At 41.8% G+C, this 19,743-nt stretch overlaps 1 protein-coding gene across 1 annotated transcript in view; it reads right to left on the bottom strand.

Moving 5' to 3' along the window:
* The window catches only part of EFCAB6 (EF-hand calcium binding domain 6), a gene marked incomplete at both ends in the record, with an annotated part of 85,096 nt that extends 67,780 nt beyond the window's left edge, over positions 1–17,316 (bottom strand). The window contains 2 exon segments of the mRNA XM_082281156.1: positions 10,569–10,718; positions 17,283–17,316. Coding sequence (XP_082137282.1) covers positions 10,569–10,718; positions 17,283–17,316 — 184 coding nt within the window.
* Between the last annotated feature and the right edge of the window lie 2,427 nt (positions 17,317–19,743).

Genomic DNA, 19,743 nt, shown 5'->3' with positions numbered 1-19,743 from the left:
CTCCTGGCTCTCACCGCTCACTGATATCAGCAGGAGTGGGGAGCCACTTTCTCATTCAGAAACCAACAAATTCAGATCAGCTGCAAAAGGGATGGGGTCTTGGCTCCTGTAGGTATGTCCTGCACACACCTTCTATCCCCTCGGTACATTGATTCTGCTGAATAATTTTTTTTTTTTAATCTTTCATATATCCTGTGTCAGACCAAGAAACTGAAGGGGTGAAGCAAAAGGCTGTTATAACACCTCTTATAAGCAGAGTAAGGAAAATTCTTTCTTCTTTTCACTACTTATTCCCCTGGAAGAGCCTCTTGGGTTCTGACTATCTCTTCTGTGCAACTTTCAGAGCGGAATAGGCACAAACATTGCCATGCAGACCTCCCAACCCCGTCCTGGATCTGAGGACAGGAGCATTCACTCCCAAAGCCACTCCTGTGGGACTGCAGGCAAGGGCAGTCACACATCATCTCTCCAGTATCTTAACCCCCATCCTGAAACTCAAGGTGATTGGGATGAAATCTGATACAGGGGCTCATGCCTTTGGAATGAATTACCAACACATTTTTCCTTGCATACTATTGCATCCATTTAGTCAGAGAAAGGCTGAAGGCTGCAACTTGCATACGGAAGATAAACTGTCAAATTAGCCTGCTGCTGCAGCCTGCAGCCACTGTCACTCAGAAGATCACAGAGGCCTCATCGTTTATTGTTATTTTTCCTCTCACAGAAAAATCACAGCTGCTTCTTTACTTACTTTCAGATTCCGAGCCCTTCATCCTAAAGCAGGTCACCTTGAGGTGTGTTCCTCTCTATCCATCCTGCATGGCTCCAGTCAAAAAGTCTGCAGCACCTGATAATGTTTTCCACATCCTCTGCAATCTACAAATTACAGATGATTCCAACAAACAGGAATACAGTACAACCTTCCCTATCACAGTAGGAAATGTTGCAATAACACTCCCTGAGAAATGAGTATTTTTCATTTACTCAGTGTTCTAAGGCAAATTTCTCTTCAAATGGCACTAGTAAACTTCAAGACTATTTTGGGCAAAGAAATGAATTTCAGACTCACATATTTTAAAAAGTAGGCAGAGGATGTTCTTCCTTCAGTACTAAAACCTGGAGGTTTGCTGGAAAGAAAAGATCAATCCAGGTATACATTTCCAAAGTATCAATGAACTCCAGAATATTAGTGAAGTATTAACTGGTTCTACGTATACCAAACCTTTTTTTCTTTTTTTTTCCACTTCTCCAAAAATTCCTCAAATCAAGAAGATAGAGGTCAAAAGACAATGTACACATGGGACAAAAAGACAAATATATTAACATTCTAGTGACTGTAACTGCCTTCTCCAGGTCTGTTAAAGATCTCAGCAGCCTGGACCTTGGAGTAAACTTAAAAATTGAGAACTGACAATAAAAGTAGCATTGGAATTCTTCCATGCTCACTCTGTTCTGTGTTGAATTGTTCAGCTTGCAAGAACAAAGCCATGTTTTAAAATATCACTCTTTTTAACTGCTTTTTTCTGCAGGAGCAACTGGGGAATTGAGTCAGGCTGTGTTCTCTCTGGCTCACATAACAGCAGCAATAATAAAGATCCTGCCACTGCTCCTTACTCACTCATTCGAGTGTGGCTGCCTGAGACAATTAAATTCAGCTCAGCTGCATCTGCTCTGCAGTGCTACTTTTAGGAGAAAGGAGGAGGAAAGTCCTTGTAGAGAATCCTGATCACAGAGAAATGACTTCAGTGGAGCCAAAGTTCCATATTTTGGTTTTTTTTCACCAAAAGAGTCAACATTCCAAGTCCAGTCAATATTTCAAGCCTGGTCCTCGCACTGCAGAGCATTTTGGCAGAACGAATAGGCCTCTTTGTGGCTATAACCGTCCCCTGAGCTAAGCAAAGACTGCCCAAAGTAAGAAGCTGTGAGTCAGGCAGATTTGACTGCTCCTTGGCATCTCTGCCTGCCAAAACAAGGTGGAAGAAGACAACCCTGCTTGTATGGCTAAAGACATGGAGACAGAAAAATAGATTTTATCCATTGAAAAATTATTTTCTTATAATTCTACAGAAATTTAAATCTATGGTACCTATAGATATAAAACAACAAAGGAAATTGAAATTCTAAGAAAGGATTAGACTTCACCAGAGCAAGGATTTCTCTTCCTTGCCATGATTGGCAAAATATTTCCACCACAAATCCAAGCTTTCATGGGGAAAGAAACACAGAAATCTCAATTCCTTTCTCCCTGCAATCAGATTTACCCAAACTGTATTATCTCATGAGTGAAGCACAGGTTTGGATGCTGTGGTGCCTGGCACCGGTGGCACGTTTTCCTGCCAGCTTGATGCGACCATTTGTCCTTATGGGTTAGAAAGGCCATGTACACAGCAGTTTATGCCCTCAGACTCTTTCAGCAGAGCCACTGGAAGCACTGCTCCTGTTTGTTCTCTGGGCTGCTGGTGATATCACACACTTTCAGCAACCACGAGGCCTTGCCACAGTGTCTTTGGCATAACATGCTCTGTTGTCACCGACACGTGCCAGCTGGCTGCTGCTCCCCACCCCAGCAGTGACTGCGTTTCAGCAGCATTTATGCATGTAAAACACTCAGGCTTCCCTTGGGAAGAGGGAAGACAATTAATATTTTAAATATTTTCTTACTCTTCAGGAGCACGTAGGATATCCAGTGAAAACACATCCCCTACAGGCATCACGAGGGGGAACTTCCAGGCACTCTCTTCTGCACACTGCGCCTGACTGGGAGATGATTTCCTGCCACAAATCACTGGAATTCGTTTTGTTACCCACACAGGTATTGCCAACCACTGCATCTCCAGGCATTTTCCTCAGAAACTGAGTCTGTCCCATGCATTTTGCCTTGTAAGGTGCACAGAGGAGGCTGGGACAGACCCGGTGGTTCTTCTGAAGGAAACAAAAGCTGCTCGCCCTTGACATGAGGCTCAGAAGCAAAATCTGTGTTCAAACTTGTGGCTGCTGCCCCTCATTAGAGCCATACAGCCACCCTAATAAACAACATATGGGAAATCTGGGGTTCTTATCTGCCAAGAAAGTGAAAATAGCAAAAATTTTAATGGCAGCATCAAGAAATACGCTGCAAAGAATAAGTTGGGGGTAGAGTGGTAAAACATGCTGTTTTCTTCCATTTTTGTGAGAATGTGTCAAAAATGCATAAATTAATAAAGAAAAACCTGTACTATAACACTTGGTACCCTCCCTAGCAAAAGGACTAGAACTCAGGTGTGCTTTCAAGGCAAACCCTGCAACACAGCACAGCTTGGAAGCTCACTGGCCCACAAACTGTCCCTTAGGTTTCTCCGAAACACACGTCCTGAGAGTGTAGGAGGAGCACCTGAGGGCAGGAGAAGGAAGACCCTCAGTCACTCTGCTTCCAGGCTGGCTCAGGATAGTCTAGAGCATTTTGCAGCAGCTTCTGTGTCTGACTGTCCCTTTATCTTCAGCCAGCACATTCACACAGGGATGAACACTCTGATTTCCTGCCCTTCATGGCAGCCTGCTGCACCAGGTACTGCAGGAAGAAAGGAGCTGATGGGCAAGATTTAGAGGTCCATATCTCCAAATGGGAGATTTCAATCTGCAAAGATCTATCAATCCAGCATACTACATGCAGTGAGATACGTCCATCAGATTTTGTTTGTTTTGTTAAAAAGAAAGAGAGGAAATAAATGCCTGAAAAATATTCTTCTCTGTGCTATAAACACATCAGTGCTCATTTTCTCTATATTCTACTTTGGGCCATTCTGTGTAAAATCTTTAATTAAAGTTTTTCTTTGAAATTGTCATCATCAAACCAGAAGAAAGAAAGTAAAAAATGGAAGGACACAGCTGTGCATATATGAAGTGCTATTCAGTACCAAATGAATTGGAACAAAATAAGTATCGTGACTGTTATGCTCTTAGTTTTGGCTCTGTATTCTCAGTAGCACAGTCTAACTTGTCACTTTATATTGATTCCATCTGTTTACACTCTGCAGAGTATTGGCTTCCTACAGTGAACATTTCCTATTTACCAGCTGGTAAAGATAGGCCCAAACCAGATAGAAAAGAATTAGACTATTTTCAGATCCTCATAAACATAAAATCAAAAATTAATGGGGGAGGGGAGATAAAAGTAGAGGGAGGGAGTGGAATATATGGGTCTGATGCTTTTTTTGTATTGATAGACCTCTACAATCCATTAACAATTTTTAGGGACCTTGAAATTTGTGCAATGAGCACACAAAATAAATCAGTTTTCACTCCTCTTTACTTTCTTCTTTACATGAGCAGCCTGATTGTAAATGTGAATCAATCACAGTACTTCAGTAATCTTTAAATAGAAACTGTTGGGGTCTAAATTTGGCTAATATAATATTCTCACTCCCACCAGACAGCTCTGAGTGAAGGACCTCCACAGAAAATGGATGTGCACATGCAGTACAGAGACATCTTTGCACTCTGACAAACTCTTTTTCACAGTGGCTGGATTCTTTTCTTAAGGAGACTATAATTTGTAGGGACTGACTCACTTCAGGAGAGTCTTATTGCTGACATGGAAAAAACCTGTTGCAAGTTGCAAGCTCTTTTTGAACAAAGTTGGGGTTTTTTTTTAATATTCAGGAACACCATGTCATGAAAATAAAGGCTCCTTTCTATGGCACCGTGTCCTCTTGCAAGTGGGAAGCAAATCCTGTCCCTACTTTTGGAGTCTGGACAGCCGGGTCAGTGAATAATATAATCATAGAATGATTGAGATTGAAAAAGACCTCCAAGATCTTCAACCCCAGCCTTCAAACGAGTACCAACCATACTGCAAAGCACCACATCCACTCGTTTTTTGAACCCTTCCAGGGGTGGTGACTCCACTGCTTCCCTGGGCAGCCTGTTCCAATGCTTAACCACATCTTCAGGGCAGAAATTGTTCCTAATACCTAACCTGAACCTTCTGGTGCAGCTTGAGGTCATTTCCCTTTGTCCTGTCACTGGTTGCCTGGGAGAAAAGTCTGATCCCCACCTGGCTACACCCTCCTGTCAAGCAGCTGTAGAGGGTGAGGACGTGACCCCCGAGCCTCTTTTTCTCCAGGCTAAGCCCTCCCAGCTCCCTCAGACACTCCCCATAGGGCTCCTCATGTTCCATAGCCTTCACCAGCTCTGTTTCCCTTCTCTGGACACACTCCAACACCAGAGCAGGGGAAGGTCTGACGGAGTCTGCGGCCTGATGGGAAGCGCAGGGTGGGGCAGGTTTCCTGGAAGGAAAGGGTTGTGTTTTGGGGGGCTTGTTTGTTTGTTTGTTTGTTAATTTTTTTATCACACATGTGCAAATTAAAAACACAGTCAGAGTTATGAATATAAATGTATCCTTGATGGGTGATGTGCATCCAAACAGAAGCAGAATAAGGTTTGGCTTGAGGCTAACCGCTGTGATAGGACACAAATACATACTTAAGGGTAAATGAACTCTTTAGTGTATTTGAGTGACTATCTGTGTACATCATGCATCCAGATATCCTGCATTTATATTTACTTCTTTAACTGAATTGTTCTTGGGACACATAGGTAGCAGCAACCTTGCCTGAAGTTAATCATTCTTTCTGTTAATGTACTAAAATACATGTAACAGCTCTAGTTCACAATGCTGTTAAAAAATTACCACAGGACCTTGTCAAATAAATATAGCTCTAATTAGAACTTTGGAGGATATTTTCAATTCATAAATTCTGTAACATCAAGGTATTTCAGCAGTTTCTTTTGTGATAGGAAACGCTCAACACAAAAATGTAAACGTTGCTCTTCAGTTAAGTGCATATAGCCAAATGAACAAAAGCTATGGCATTAATAACAGCTATACCAAGTTATGATTGATAGGCTTTTCTAGAGCGAGAAAAGATTGTCTTGGATACAATCTGTCCTAACAGCCTTGCGATATGTTAATATTTTATTCAGGCTAGAGCGAGGATATATTCAGATGTCCTACTCGGTGGAAGAGAAGCAAATGGGTTGCAAATACAACTGCAGCCCTGAGGTGCAATAACAGCTGTGAAATCAGAAAGATTTTATTTCCTTCTCCCAAATTACAGGCCAAGTCCATGCCAAACACAGCAGGAGGTTGGATTTTCCTAGGAATTTACATCAGGTTATGTTTAATGTATTTCTTATTCTGTGAGCAGTTTTAGGGTAGAGCCAACAGACTGTCACACAGGGCTGTGAAAGGCAAGGAATACTCTTCTGTGTCCTGGTAAATAATAACTATTATTAAGCTAATGATAGTGATAAGTGACATTAGGTAAACTTGCAAATGCCCAAACATACTAAAATACCATGATGTTTATAAACAAATTTTCATGGCCCAGTTTCTGCAAAGACAAAATAATAAAAATCCAGATTTCCCACAGTCACACGACCATTTTCTCCTTGGTTTATAAGAGAGGATTTGTGCTGTTTAAATTTTTGTTGAGATTTAAGTAGACTGAGATCTTGGGTATCTGGGTATTTCTGCATAAAAAGTGAAAAAAATGCCTAAAATACCATTCTTCTCATGTGACAGTAGGTTTTACACAAGCCTTGCAAAGCGCTGGGCAATTACAGAAGTTGTGCTGCCACAAGGAATCTGGTCTCTTAAAAAAGTCAGGTGTCTTTGCTCAGGACTCAAGCACATAATGAAATAAAATCACAGTGGGACTATGTCAGTCCTACACCAAGATCTGTAGCAAGACTGCTTGAAAGAGGAGAGTTCTTAGGGTTTTGAGGCTAAAAAGGGATTCACAGTGGGGATTAGAGAGGCTTTTAAAATATTCCTTGAGCTTAATAAAAAATGTGCAAACAACAACAGACCCCTAATCATACAAGTATGAATAGATCTTCAAGATACAACAACAGGGCCACATCCTTTAAAACTTGTTCCTAAATTGAAATCAGTACATCAAGACCCCCATCTACTTATCTGAAATGAATTAGTACCCTTGCATGTGGTTTCTATTATTACCCTGGTCAACATATTTTCTCCTTGAGCAGTGATTCCAGCTGACTTAATGTCAGTTTGGCAGCTGTGGCTGCTCAACCTGAAAATAAATATAATAAAAAGGACCAGGTGAACATAAACCACAAGTCATCGACGAACATAAACCACAAGTGCTTCACAGTACCATTGCCCACTGTAAGAATATCAGGGAGAGAGTTTCGTTTTAGCATGTGAACGACTACAAGTGGAAGAAAGTGGCTGGATCCTGCCTTTGTCGTGGCTGCTCTTCACAGCTCTGCTCTGCTCTTGGAGAAAATTATCACAAATCTGAATCCCTGAGAAACGTGGCAATTGCTTCTCGACCACAAATGTGATGACTGTTAGTGTCAAATAACTTTTCTTGAAGGATTTTTTTTGTCTGCCATACACAACACAAAGGACGATCAGCTTGATCTGACTTTTGGAATGACAGAGTACTTGTGAGTCCCAAGGTGGAGAAATTATAGCACAAGTTCTCCCCTCTCCTCTGCTCAAATGTTCTTCAGAGAACAATCATGTTTTCTCCTCCCCTTCTCCCCAGCACACACCTGCCACCCATTTGTCACCAGTAAGTATTAAAATCTTTTTTAAAATGAAAATACATCACCTCGCTTTTGCTTTTTGCTTCCCCATCCTATTGATTTGCATCAACCACCATAGCAGATCATTTTCAGAGTCAACTACCAGCCAAGTTACTTTTGCAAGTAGGATGTACAGGTGCCAAATTGCATCCTCTGCACATCCTCCTTTGCTTTCAGCCGTAACTAACCACTTCTGACAAGCCTTGTGCAATTTTAGTCAGATCTCTGTTTGTGGGGTAAAGTCCTAGAAGCCAAACTCTACTGTCAACTCGGCCTGTGAGTTCAGCGGGACAGCTTGAGCTTTAAATAGAAAGCATCTCTGAAAATTCCTCCCGTTCCGACTTCTGGAAAACAGCACCTGCACTGCCCTCCCGTGGAAATCACTTCGGTCTGTGCCTGGCAGCTCGAGCAAAACCCCCGGGCCAGCATTCCAGCCTCTGTGCAGAGCAGACAGCCTCAGAGAAGTTCCCGAACAAACCAGCGGGCCAAAGCACAGGACTGCCTAAGCACGGTCCTCATTCTCCACGTTTTAATGAGTTTAAGAGGAAGTCAAGAGTAACACATATTCTCCTTGAGCACTGAAAGAAAATCTAACCCCAAGAGTACAAAAAGCTTTACATTTTATTATATTGCATGTAATAAAGAAAAGATTACCCATTTATTCCAGGAAAGTTCTGTCATTTGTTATTTAATTAGTTTTCACTAATTAATTAGAATTTTTAAGCTCCCCTGTCTCTCTGGGAGAAAGTGGCTTAGGTGCCTCCCTTTTTCTTCTTTTCTTTTGCTGCTCCTCTTCTTCCTCCTGCTTCCTTTCAAAGTCCTAATCCCATTTTTGTATCCTCAGTATTACACTCCTTCATTGTCTCTTTGTCTGAGAGTTTTCTTAGCTTTGCACTTGCTGGGAACAAAACTGGACCAAAATTTATGGAATATTTTTTGAGACGACTCTTTATTGAAGGCCAGATCATATACACCCAGAGGACAAACTTAAGGAAAAGGAATTTCCCTGAAGATCCTCTTGCAGAATTTCACCCTTTATATTTCACTGGAGCAGTGAAAAATATTTCGTGCTCCACTAAGAAAGTTACTGTGACAGCACAGATTTGCTTGGCATTTTTATTTTCATGCAGAGTACAACTTTCTATTTTACTTCGTTGAAGGAAGAGTCGAACTTAATCCCAGTTCACACACACGGCTGGTGTCATCACAACTTTATTAACGAAAAATTACAGGAAATAAAGATGAATGTGAGTTATTTATTACAAAAGTACTGAGTCCTGAAACATTATAACTTTTCCATCAGTGTGTCCCCTGGCTTAACTTCCATGTTTCACTTAAAGACATGCCAAGCTGAGTGGCATGTTTTCAAATCACAGTTAAATCAATCAGTTACAATTTCTTCGATACACAGCAACTTTCCATTGTTAATTTAGAGAACAGACTGATTAGTCTTAAAGGCTCCTATTTTCCACCAGCACATCAGTGGCTTAGCAGACCATTCCCTTCAGCAATTGGGTAACATTCCTATGGCAACTACGCCACGTGCATGTACAGAAAAAGCATTTTTAGGAAAAAGTGTAGCATATTTCTGTATCACTAGAAGCTCACATTAGCAGCTACATTATGGACTGAGAGCTCCACAACCCACAAGTGATTCACAATTACAGTTTAGGAGAAATTTGACAGCAAACTACGGAACTCTTGCTTACCTTTTAGACATGTTGGTACTTCTGGCACTTTTAGGGAACTTTGATAGGAAGTCAAGATATGGCACAGTAACTTTGTAAAGTATTTGGGGTCTGTATTTTAGTATGCATGGATAAGGCCTACATTGATATCAGGTTTTTTAAATATTTCATTTGGATTACTAGTCCCTTAAACAGCAAAAAATAAATTTATCTTATAGTTTTGGTTTTATTTTGCACATTATGCATTGTTACTTCCCAATGATTTGTCTAGAATTACGTAGGGCATTAATTTAATATTGCTAAATCCCTCTCAAAAACGTGCAACCTACAAGTCTTTTCATCATGTAATATAAATTTTTTCAAAGCTTTAGCTCTGTGAACTTTCATATGTTTATATGGAAGGATTTTCATTCTCATCAATCTCACTGATACATCCTTCTCTTCTACCAAAACACTCTTGAAGTGTTTCAGGAGTCTCTGTGTCCTCCTGATGATAATTTAGTAATAGCAAGGAAATCAACACCAACCTCAGCTGAAATAGGCTTAACACATTACAGACTGATTAGTTTAAAATGCAATGAACAGATCAGTTCACCTAAATGAAAAAAACAAACAAAAGAGAGTCAAGTGTTTGGGGAAAAAAAAATAAATATAAAAGTTAGTGACCTCCACATTCAGGACAGAAATGGAAGTGTACAATAATGCTGGCACAGACTGTGCATCAGAATCCTCCTCTGATTGTGATAGGAGTCAGTCATGATATCATATAAACACCCAGTGCTCCTTCAAGTCCAATCTGATGGTGGTTTGTAAGGTGACAAATTCTGAAAGTGAGCAGAGAAGCTCTTGGTGCAGACAAAAACCAGCTGGTCTCTGACTCAGAGTTCACAACCTAATCTATGCATATTCATAACACCGCATGTATATGAATTTAAGCTGTGAGATCTTCTCTTAAACCAAAAAAAAATCTGCTGCCAAACTGCAACTCTTTCACATAGAGAGACATATTATACCGACAAAATCTCATGCAAACATTCCAGTTGTCAAATTTAGGTCACATCACTTTTGCAAGTTTTCTGAAACTTTCACTTGACCATGTCTTGCACCTTTTTGATGTTACTGGTCTGGAAACCTGCTCCCAGTTGAAATTTTGCTCTTGACATAAACAGGGGCAGCCTGTAAACAGTTACCAACAGCAATGACACAGTGTGGCCCTGCCAGCACAGCATCACATTTCACTTCTGCTACACAGAAGGGAAAGGTTTCAACACCTCTTGAACTCACTCTTTGAGACTGTCAAAGTCTGACCAACATCAAGCATCTGAAATGCTTTTTTTTCCAGTTCATCTTCTTTGTCAACTATCTTTTGAAGTAAGATCTGTCCAATATCCCAGGAGAAAAATATGGGATCTGGGACAGAGCTCACAGATGTAGCTGTGAAATATATTAGGCAGTCATCCAGATACTCCTAAGTTTGACAAAATCACTTTTTTTTCTCTTCTGAGAACCCAGTATGAATCAGTTCATTTCTATAACTGTATAAATGTATAATGTAACTTTCTATAAATGTATAAGTAAATCAGTTATTGATAAGTCCACAGCTTTGAAAGCAATAGCCAAACACAACTGTAAGTAATTAAAGATTCCAGGGTTTCCCTTCCTCATACTACAGATAAGTTGGAACATACACTTAAGTTTTAAGAGTTGAAAAACTGAGTAGAGTGCACAACTGTGTTCCATGACAGCAGCAGTCTCACTTCAAATCACAGAGAGGAATTCATTGCTCTGTAAAATTTAGAAGCTTTGTTCAGTTATTGACCTTTGGGTAGGGATGCCATGTAGCAGTGGAGTCAAAATTCATTGTCTGCAGCAGGGGTCTTGTGGCTGGTACCTGTATCAGCAAATGCCAGCTCCTTTCCCACTAAAAGCACAACCAGCAAGTGAGAGTGAAAGTACCTGGAGGTACAGTAGAGTGTACAGGGATGATCTGTATTACTTAAGACACTTCTGGCTCTCATTAGGTTCAAACAAGAACTGAACAAAGACCAAAGGATTTGTCCTGATGTTTCTTCATTCATGATGAGCCAAATTCAGCCATGGTTATGAGCATTTATTTACCTTTTACTTGCATCAAAGGAGGTTTTTTACACAAATTTGAAGTCTAGGGCTAGTTCATAGGTATTTATGTTTTTTCCAAGCTTAGGATCTGCTCTTAAACAAAACATAATTGCCTTCAGGAGAAGCTTTGTTTGCAAAAAGCAAGATGGCAAAATACAGCTTTTTGTTATTTACAGCTTTGCTGCAGTTTTACGAGAGCCAATTTTTTTCTTATGCTCATCCCTTCCTTACAATGAAGGTACACAATCATGGACACCTTGCACATTTCATTTTGACTTCAAGCCATTCTGACAAAAGAAAGCATTCAAATTCACAGCTGGATACAGCTCCAGTGAAATCAATAGAGCTGTCACAGCTTACTCCTACAACGAAACTGACCCTAAATCTAAAACTCCATGGCAAGGAGAGGAGGAAAAGTGACACAAACTGTGATGGAGGCAGCCTCATATAATAATTAAAAATGACTTGCAAGTGAAATGTGCAGGTTGGGATTACCAGCAAATTCATACTTGATTGGAACAAACTGTAAACCTTGTCCAGAAGATGAGCTTTCTTTGGTAAGGGTATTGTCATTCCAAAGAAATTGCCAAAGGATGAGATGTGTACCACATCCATTGTAATTGGAACCGGTGGTCTTGTGGTGACTTCAGAACAGAACTGAGTCCAAAGGAGGCATCTCTCTCAAGGTTCAATGGACCCCAGAGCAGGGAAGGAAATAAAGATCCTGTTTCCTCACATACAAGCAGGAGGAACAAGAGCTGCATGAGCAGGGCTACGGCTCCTTTTTCCACCCTCTTCCCATCTGCAGAACTAGATTGGTTAGCTCATTCCACAGGATCCAGCAAACATCGTGTGCCTGACAGATGACTTCTCCTCATGTAGTGGAGAAAATACGTCCCAAACCCTAAGTAGGGATTTTGACCTAAGATTCCAAGACTGTGGACACAACCTGCAGCTGATTAAATTGAATGCTGCCTGCTGCCATGCAACTGTTTTGTGTTGTGTGTAAAATGAGGTCCTGTGGGGAGTGTGATGTCTTGGCAGGGGCATGCAAGGCACTGAGTTCTTCTGCAGTCTGCACCCTGGCCATGGTATCCCCTGGGTTATGAGAATACAAGAGTGTAGGACACCAAAAGAAGCACAGCAACAAGAGAGACAAAAACTGATTTCTTGACTGATTTGCTAATAAAAGAATAGGCTGAGACATGTCCTGCTGACAGCAGTGACCAGGTGAGAGGAGGTCTCAATTTCTGTGGTTGCGGTGGATACTATCTCCTACGTCAGTACTTTCAGATACGCACGTTAGAGTAGGAGGCTGGAGCAGTAGACTAACTCTTTTACCACAGAATTATACCTGGAAATGTTTTCTGCCATTATCTTGAAGTCTGTGCACATTAAAGTACTCTAAAAACACTTAAAACCACCACCTTTTAGTCGAGAAAACCTGCTATTTTATTAAGCAGCACAGCTGCTTTAAATGTTGATCTTGACTTTTAGGGTTTTGCAAGAGAAAAATGCATATACCAGACACAAGCTCATTACACAATTACTCTGTTTCATGAAGAGATAGTATTAATTTTCCAGGAAATCTGCAGCAAACTACACTGCAAGTACAAACAAAAGAATTAAGTGGGGAAGCAGCAATCAGACACGGCACTGCATGGCGTTGCCGGAGCGGTGTCAGTGTGGCTCCAGGAAGGCCTGCTCGGCAAAGCTGAGGGATCTGCATCTGCTCTGTGCAACCACCCAGCTCAAACTGCTCTTGCAAACAATGCTCTGAGCTCCAGGGAGGAATCTGAGAGCCCAGGGCAATCTATGGACCAAAACCTTGACAGAGGCCTGATGCCTAAAGTTTTTTTCTGGTTTTAGGCAACAGGCCACTCGAAAGCTTATTCAGGTATGATGAGGCACTTGCTTTTTCCCCTTTGTAAAGGGTTTTAAGTGCTGACAAAACAAGGGTGACCCAGGTGATGGTGCTATCATCCTATCTTTTCCATTCTGTTTCATAATCATTAGTCACAAAACCACTTTTGAATATTGACATTCTTATGCGCTGGATCACAGTATGTAGTTCTAGTGATACTTATGAAGTTAACCCAATCAGACTTCAAAGGAAATATTTCAAGACCTTGTTTTCTCTATTACAAATGTAATTCAAAATCAGAAGTTTGGTTTCTCTCCAAGCTGAGTGACAGTCAGAGAGTACAACATATTTCCTCCTCTCTCTGATATGTGCCAATCAACTGTCAGCTGGCATTTTTCTGGACTCTAAATATTTTCTGGTTGAAGTATATGTGTCAGGTGTAATTCAGCTTGCCTTTCCCACTGACCCTGCAGAAATAGCACGTGGTCCATAAGAAGTCAAAATTACTGATACAGAGCAAACAGATCTCAAGTTTCATCAAATACTGAGCCTGGTTCTCTTCTCATTTACATTGCCTTTATACCTGCAAAATATCAGTGCATGAATCAAGAATAACTTATCTGCACTGAATTGCTCCTGATTTATGTGTTACTTGGAATTCACAGCAGTGCATAAAATGTCATAAATCAGATCCACTGCTTATATTTTTAAGTACATTCGTAGTAGTATGAGAGCAAGATCCTCAGTTATCATAAATCAGAACAGCTCTGCTTGCTTTCCTATCTTAAGAAGAATTACAGCATTTATAGCCACTAAGGGATTTGGCTCTCATTTCAATAATTTAATTGATAAGAGTTTCCCAAGTGTCTGTATGTGTAGCTCCTGCAGCCGAGCCATGTTTCACCATAGTTACAAGATGGATGAATCTTGCCAATGTTTTATTTCTGGTCACTTTTAGACCAGAAATAGAAATGTAGAAGGCCTCCTTACCACTCCTTCCCCCTCACACTTTTCCCCTGTTCCAGTGCGTGTCCTTCCCACTGGCTAGAGTCCTTCACAGAGAGCTCCTGCACAGGCTCCTCTCCAAGGGCGACAGCTCCTGCCAGGCATCTTCTCCAGCATGGATCAGCTTCCTCCAGGCCATGGCCTCTGCACAGGCTGCAGCTTCCTTCAGGCCATGGCTACCTGGAGGCTAGCAAAATGTGGGTCCAGAGTGGTGCCTGCCCCAGCACGGTCCTCTCCACGGCTGCAGTGAAATCCCTGCTTCACCACAGGTCTGCAGGGGAATCTCTGCTTCAATGCCCAGGGCACCACCACCTCCTCCTCCTCTCCGACTTTGGGATCTGCAGGGCAGTTTCTTACACTTCTTTCCTTCCCCTCACTCCTTTCTCTCTCTCAACACAGCTGTGCACACCTACCCATACCACAAACACACAGGGCAAGTCACCCTGAAATCCACACTCTGGGTGAAGTAGAGGTTTCATGCAAATGACTCCCACCTCCCAGCTCTTCCTGGAGCTGTGTATTGGAAGCAGGCAGCCTCTTTGCCAGTGTTCACCAGCCAGAGGAAAAATCCTGATGTGCAAATCACAGCCTATCCACTGTAAAGATGGTGTCTTCTCGTTGCCATCCTTTTCTCACCTCACTAACTCCAGTTATGAAATCCTTAATCAATACATTCTCAGTCTGCAGTTGCTACTTTTCCCTGTTTCCATGGCTCGAGGGTAAAAGGCTCCTTCTAGAAAGAGCAACTGCTTACATCCAGCCTTTGCCCTACTCAGAGGATGACCAAAGAAGTTTCCTCCTCTATACGATGCAGGGAAAACAGCAGTAACACTTGCTTTATGGAACATAAAAAATGGAAGCAAACAAACATGAAAGCACTCTCTAGAAAGAATGAACAATACTACAGATACCATATTCTCTCTCACATGTCACCTGTCCTTGTGTGACAGTTTTCTGGATTCCAGCACATGTCTTTAATTTGGAAACCACCTCCAAGAGCCCTGCCCAGTAATGCAGCAGAGTAAAATAACCTACAGGAGGTGCATTTTACTTTAGAGAAAAAGAGAATTTTGTATATCACGACTATGTAATTTTGCATCCCAAAGGCAGAAATGCCCCCAGAGTGAAAGCCAACCTACAACACATCACATAAAGAGGATCAGTAGCACACAGGATGCCCTCTGGTCTGCCCTGCTGCAATCAGCACCTCTTCCTCAGTGTTTAGCAGGTCATCCTGATTATCAGGGCATGCCCTAAGCTGGGCTACAGGGACAGACTGCTGGCCTATAGAGGTCCTGAGCTGTAAAACCTCTCTGTTTCAGGTACTTCAGGGGAAAGGTGAAAGAACTCCTGTCAAGCAGAACTGTGGATTAAACCATGCATAAACCAGATTCTTCTTCATCAGGGGCAGTTAGGGGTGGCCTCCTGTTCTCCCCAATGGACTACATAAATCACTGCAGTCCAGCATGAAAAAAAAAAAAAAAAAAAAGGCCTTATTCTATCCCTGAGCTTTGATGTATTTTTTTAATAGATTGAGGGAGATTACTTGAAAACTATACTGTAGCCACTTTCTGGAAAAAAAATGCAGTGTGTTGCAGAATCCAGACACGCTGGCCATGCATCAGCAACCAAATGATAATGCTGTTTTCAAACATCCATGACAAATTCAGTATTTCAGTGATTCAGTGATAGTTCTCATTTAGAGACAATAACTTGAGAAGAAGTGTGTAGGATCACAGGAATGTAATGGCTGTATATGGCAACATAGTTGTTGCTAGAAAATGTAGTTTTGAAATTTCTTCTTTATTTCAAAGACTTCATGTAAATTGCTGCAGATTACTGAGTAAAAGAGTCACCAAATGATCTATACTTGCATGGTTAAAACCCAAATGTTTACAGCTTTAATTGACCCATGCCATATTTTTGTTTATATTCCTTTTTCATCCTGTTTAGAGTACACAGGCTTATTCAGATCTTTAATACTAAAAACAAATCAGAACTATTTTAGCCTCTAATCTCACTGGTATTTACTGAGGAGGGAACAAGGAACGTGTCCAAAAGGGTCTGGCTGCTAAGAGAGACCAACCCCTCAGCATGTGTGGCTGGAGCAGGGTGGTTAAAGAACTAAAACTGGAGACCCACTGTGGGTCTTTCTTTGTGAGTTTAAATCCTACCAGCTGTGGGGTGGTAGCAACCCCAGCTATTGAAAGTCTCCTGCAGCATTTCCAGGATTATCTGTTTCAGTAAGGTTAGAACTGCCGCTGGGGGCGGGGGGGAGGTGCAGAATAATGGGCAGAAGCAAACAAGAGTGACACCTGGGAAAAATGATGGTTTTTTCTTTTGAAACAAAAGAACTGTCTTCCCAGAGGAGCTTGAAATCTAAACATTTTCCCTAGTTCTTATTTTGTTCCAATTGGTTCACTTTTTGTAAGTCCTTAGAGCTCTCCTTTATTTTATGGGTGACTCTCCTCCAAAACCAAAAGGAAGCAGATGTAAGGACTGCAAGGGCTGCAGACTTAACACACTGTGGCACCAGCTGCGAGGATTAAATTGTCATCTTATGCTCAGGGCTAGCAGAAGCTGAGTATGTGACAGAGATGGTGACAGTGGATTTAATGTCTGGGTGGCAGTTGCTTTGAATATCACTCGTACCACACACATCAAGCCAGTCGGCGTATTAGTGACTGTGACTGGGATCAGTTTGAGCAGTCACTAGGCTGCCTTTCTTTCTTCATCTTGTGTGCTGTCACACATTGCAGCACTCCCTCCTACAAAACAGCATTCCTCCCAAAATCAGGTTTTAGTTAATACACGCCATGTGGCAGTGCGGATCTGTCTCTCCTTCTTGCTCAAGGACACGCTTCCACCTTTACAGACAATCTTTCACAGGTGAAACTCAGCCTGTGTGTGAAACAGACTGTTCCCAAGCAGAGACCTCCGGCCAGTTGCAGGGCTGGTACAGAGGAGCTCAGACCAGGACCTGGGAGGACACCTCCAACCCGGGGCAGCACCTGAGGATGTGCTTTGGCTCTTGGCACAGCCCATTGTCGGACACCACCATCCACATCTGTTCAAGTTAATGTCAGCCTGTAAATTACAGCAACTGAGGAACCAGCACACATTTGCTTCTGCTGTCTCTCCTCCGTGGTGGCCATTCCTGGCAGAGAGGCAGTGTGGACAGCTGGAGGTGGCAGCTTCTCAAACGACTCCAGCATGCATTGCCAGGGCTTATCATCTGTGCACAGAGAGAACTCCAGCAAAAGTTGTTGCATGGCTTTACAATTTTGCCCGTGGATGAAGTGGCAAAATCCAGAAAAATCCTGCTGTCACAGTACAGCTCACCAAAAGAACCTAATGTTTCTGACTTAGCTCTTCACTCTTTTTAAAACCAACTTATGGTAAGGAGTCCTGTGCTGCTAATAGTTATTCTGATATGTCGGGGTTCTAAAGCACAAAGGCTTGTCCTGCATTTTTGTAAATTTTTCTCACATTCCTTTTTAAAGACCACACAGCTCAGATGCTGTCAGAAGGATATTGGATGTTACATGAACCTAAATGTCATTCAAGCCTGAGAGTTGTAAGGAGGTGTTGTTCCAGGCTGCCTGAAGAAATTGCCATCACTCTCCCATCTTTAACAGGGGTGGTTTTTAAGCTGATAGACCAGACCGGAGTGGCATCAGTTTTCTTGACTTTCTTGCCACTGTCTGAAGCTAAAACAACAGTTTGTATTGGAGTATGACTTGGCACTAGAGGTCTAAACCTCATTAAGCTGAAATCCAGGTATGTTCTATTTTTAAAAAGATGCTCATTTTTGCTGATTCTCTTTCCATTGCCAGAATGAAGCTGATTATTGGGTGCATTTCTGTTCTGCATGATACACACTGTGACAGGTAGCAGAAAATACTCATCTGCACATGTTTTATGATTCAAACACTAGAGGACACCAGTCTGCAGATCCTGCAGTAAAGAAATCAAATGGACTACATAGTGAGATTACACAGTGAGATTTACACATCATCATTGCTGTACTGTGCCCTTCCCACAGGTGTGATCGCTGGGTTTGGGATTTTTTTTTTTTTTTGTTAATATTATTTGATTCAGTTGAATCTTTGTTTAATGTTTTTCTTTTGACTGAAGCAACAAAAGTGGTTCCTTAATCCTCTCTTTAAACCTTTGCTGGTAGCTACTAAGTGGTGGTATTTATAGCCCAGGCAAAAGTGGATGGTTTACCACCCCAAGACAATTACAATGGTGACTCAAGCCTTTACATGTAATTATTGCCAGAACTATTGGTGCCGTGTTGTGAGGCTTATACAAAAGCGCTGAGAACCATTACTGGTTATTCCTCAGCTTTCTTGTTTTTCCTCTTTCCTGCCCAACTTCACTGCAAGGAACACTTGAACCTTCATGACTCCAACAAACCTGGACAGGGCACAAACTTTGCAGCCGTTTCCTCAGCAGAAGCAGCTCACCAAACTGGAATGCTGAGGGGAGAAAAAAAGAAATTCTCTTGGTTTTCTGGTCTTGTTGTTCTTAATTTGCAGTGCTTTGGCACCAATGAGGCATTCTCTCCACAGACAATCTGGGCCAGGGGGTGTCTGTGCTTGTGCAGAATCTTGGTAACATTTGGCTGAGTCCTGAAAGTTCAAGTCGTCGAAAAGAGAAAGGAGCTTACTACCTCTGGATTTTTATAAAAAAACTCAAATGCTTTCAAGTACCAGAGATCCAAAGGTGGAATTCCAGCACAGCTAATGTGGCAGCTGGTGGCCCTCTGCACAGGCAATGGCGTATGGATGGACCTGGCTGTTAGAAACGGGGTTGTGGGACATTCCTGGCTTTTGGGCATCGGCTACAGCAAAGAAAAGCGGCTCTGGGGACCAGAGCAGCATTCCCTGGTGCCTTCACAAATGTTAGGCACTCAGTAAGGTTGTATTGCTTGTACACCTTTGGGATTAAGCTATTTAAGTAGCTTTTTGGTGCTAAGGAAATTTTCTTCTGACTCAAATCTGCAGAAACTGTGGGGAAATTTTGTCTTCCTCTGTAGCGAGAGGGAATTCTCCTTCTCCCGTGTTCCTGCAGTTTGTTGTAGTTTGTCTGCAAAGACCACCCGGCCTGAGTGGGAGGTCAAGAAAATGAGCAGCCACAATGCACAGAACACATCTTTTATTCAGTAAGCAAGCAAGCACAGAAGTATAATGTGTAGTGCTTAATATTCATACAGTACTAAAAATATAAAAATAGAAATAAAATTTCACTGAAAGCATTTTCACTCACAAATATACAAGGAAAAGTGCTGTCAAGCCACATCATGCTACACCACTTGCCAGTGCTGAACTGACAGTTTCCCAACAGAACTGAAACACTAAAAACTAGTCCTTCCTCACAGTTTTTGGTGAGCCTGAACATTTGACTATCAAAAATGGGCCTCCTGCAGTTGAGAACCTAAAAAGCATAGATGTCATAATGGAACAA

The sequence above is a fragment of the Coloeus monedula genome, assembly GCF_965178545.1.
Source record: "Coloeus monedula genome assembly, chromosome: 4".
Classification (NCBI taxonomy): domain Eukaryota; kingdom Metazoa; phylum Chordata; class Aves; order Passeriformes; family Corvidae; genus Coloeus; species Coloeus monedula.
The sequence above is the reverse complement of the archived record's forward strand: the minus strand, read 5'-3'. Positions and strand labels throughout refer to the sequence as shown.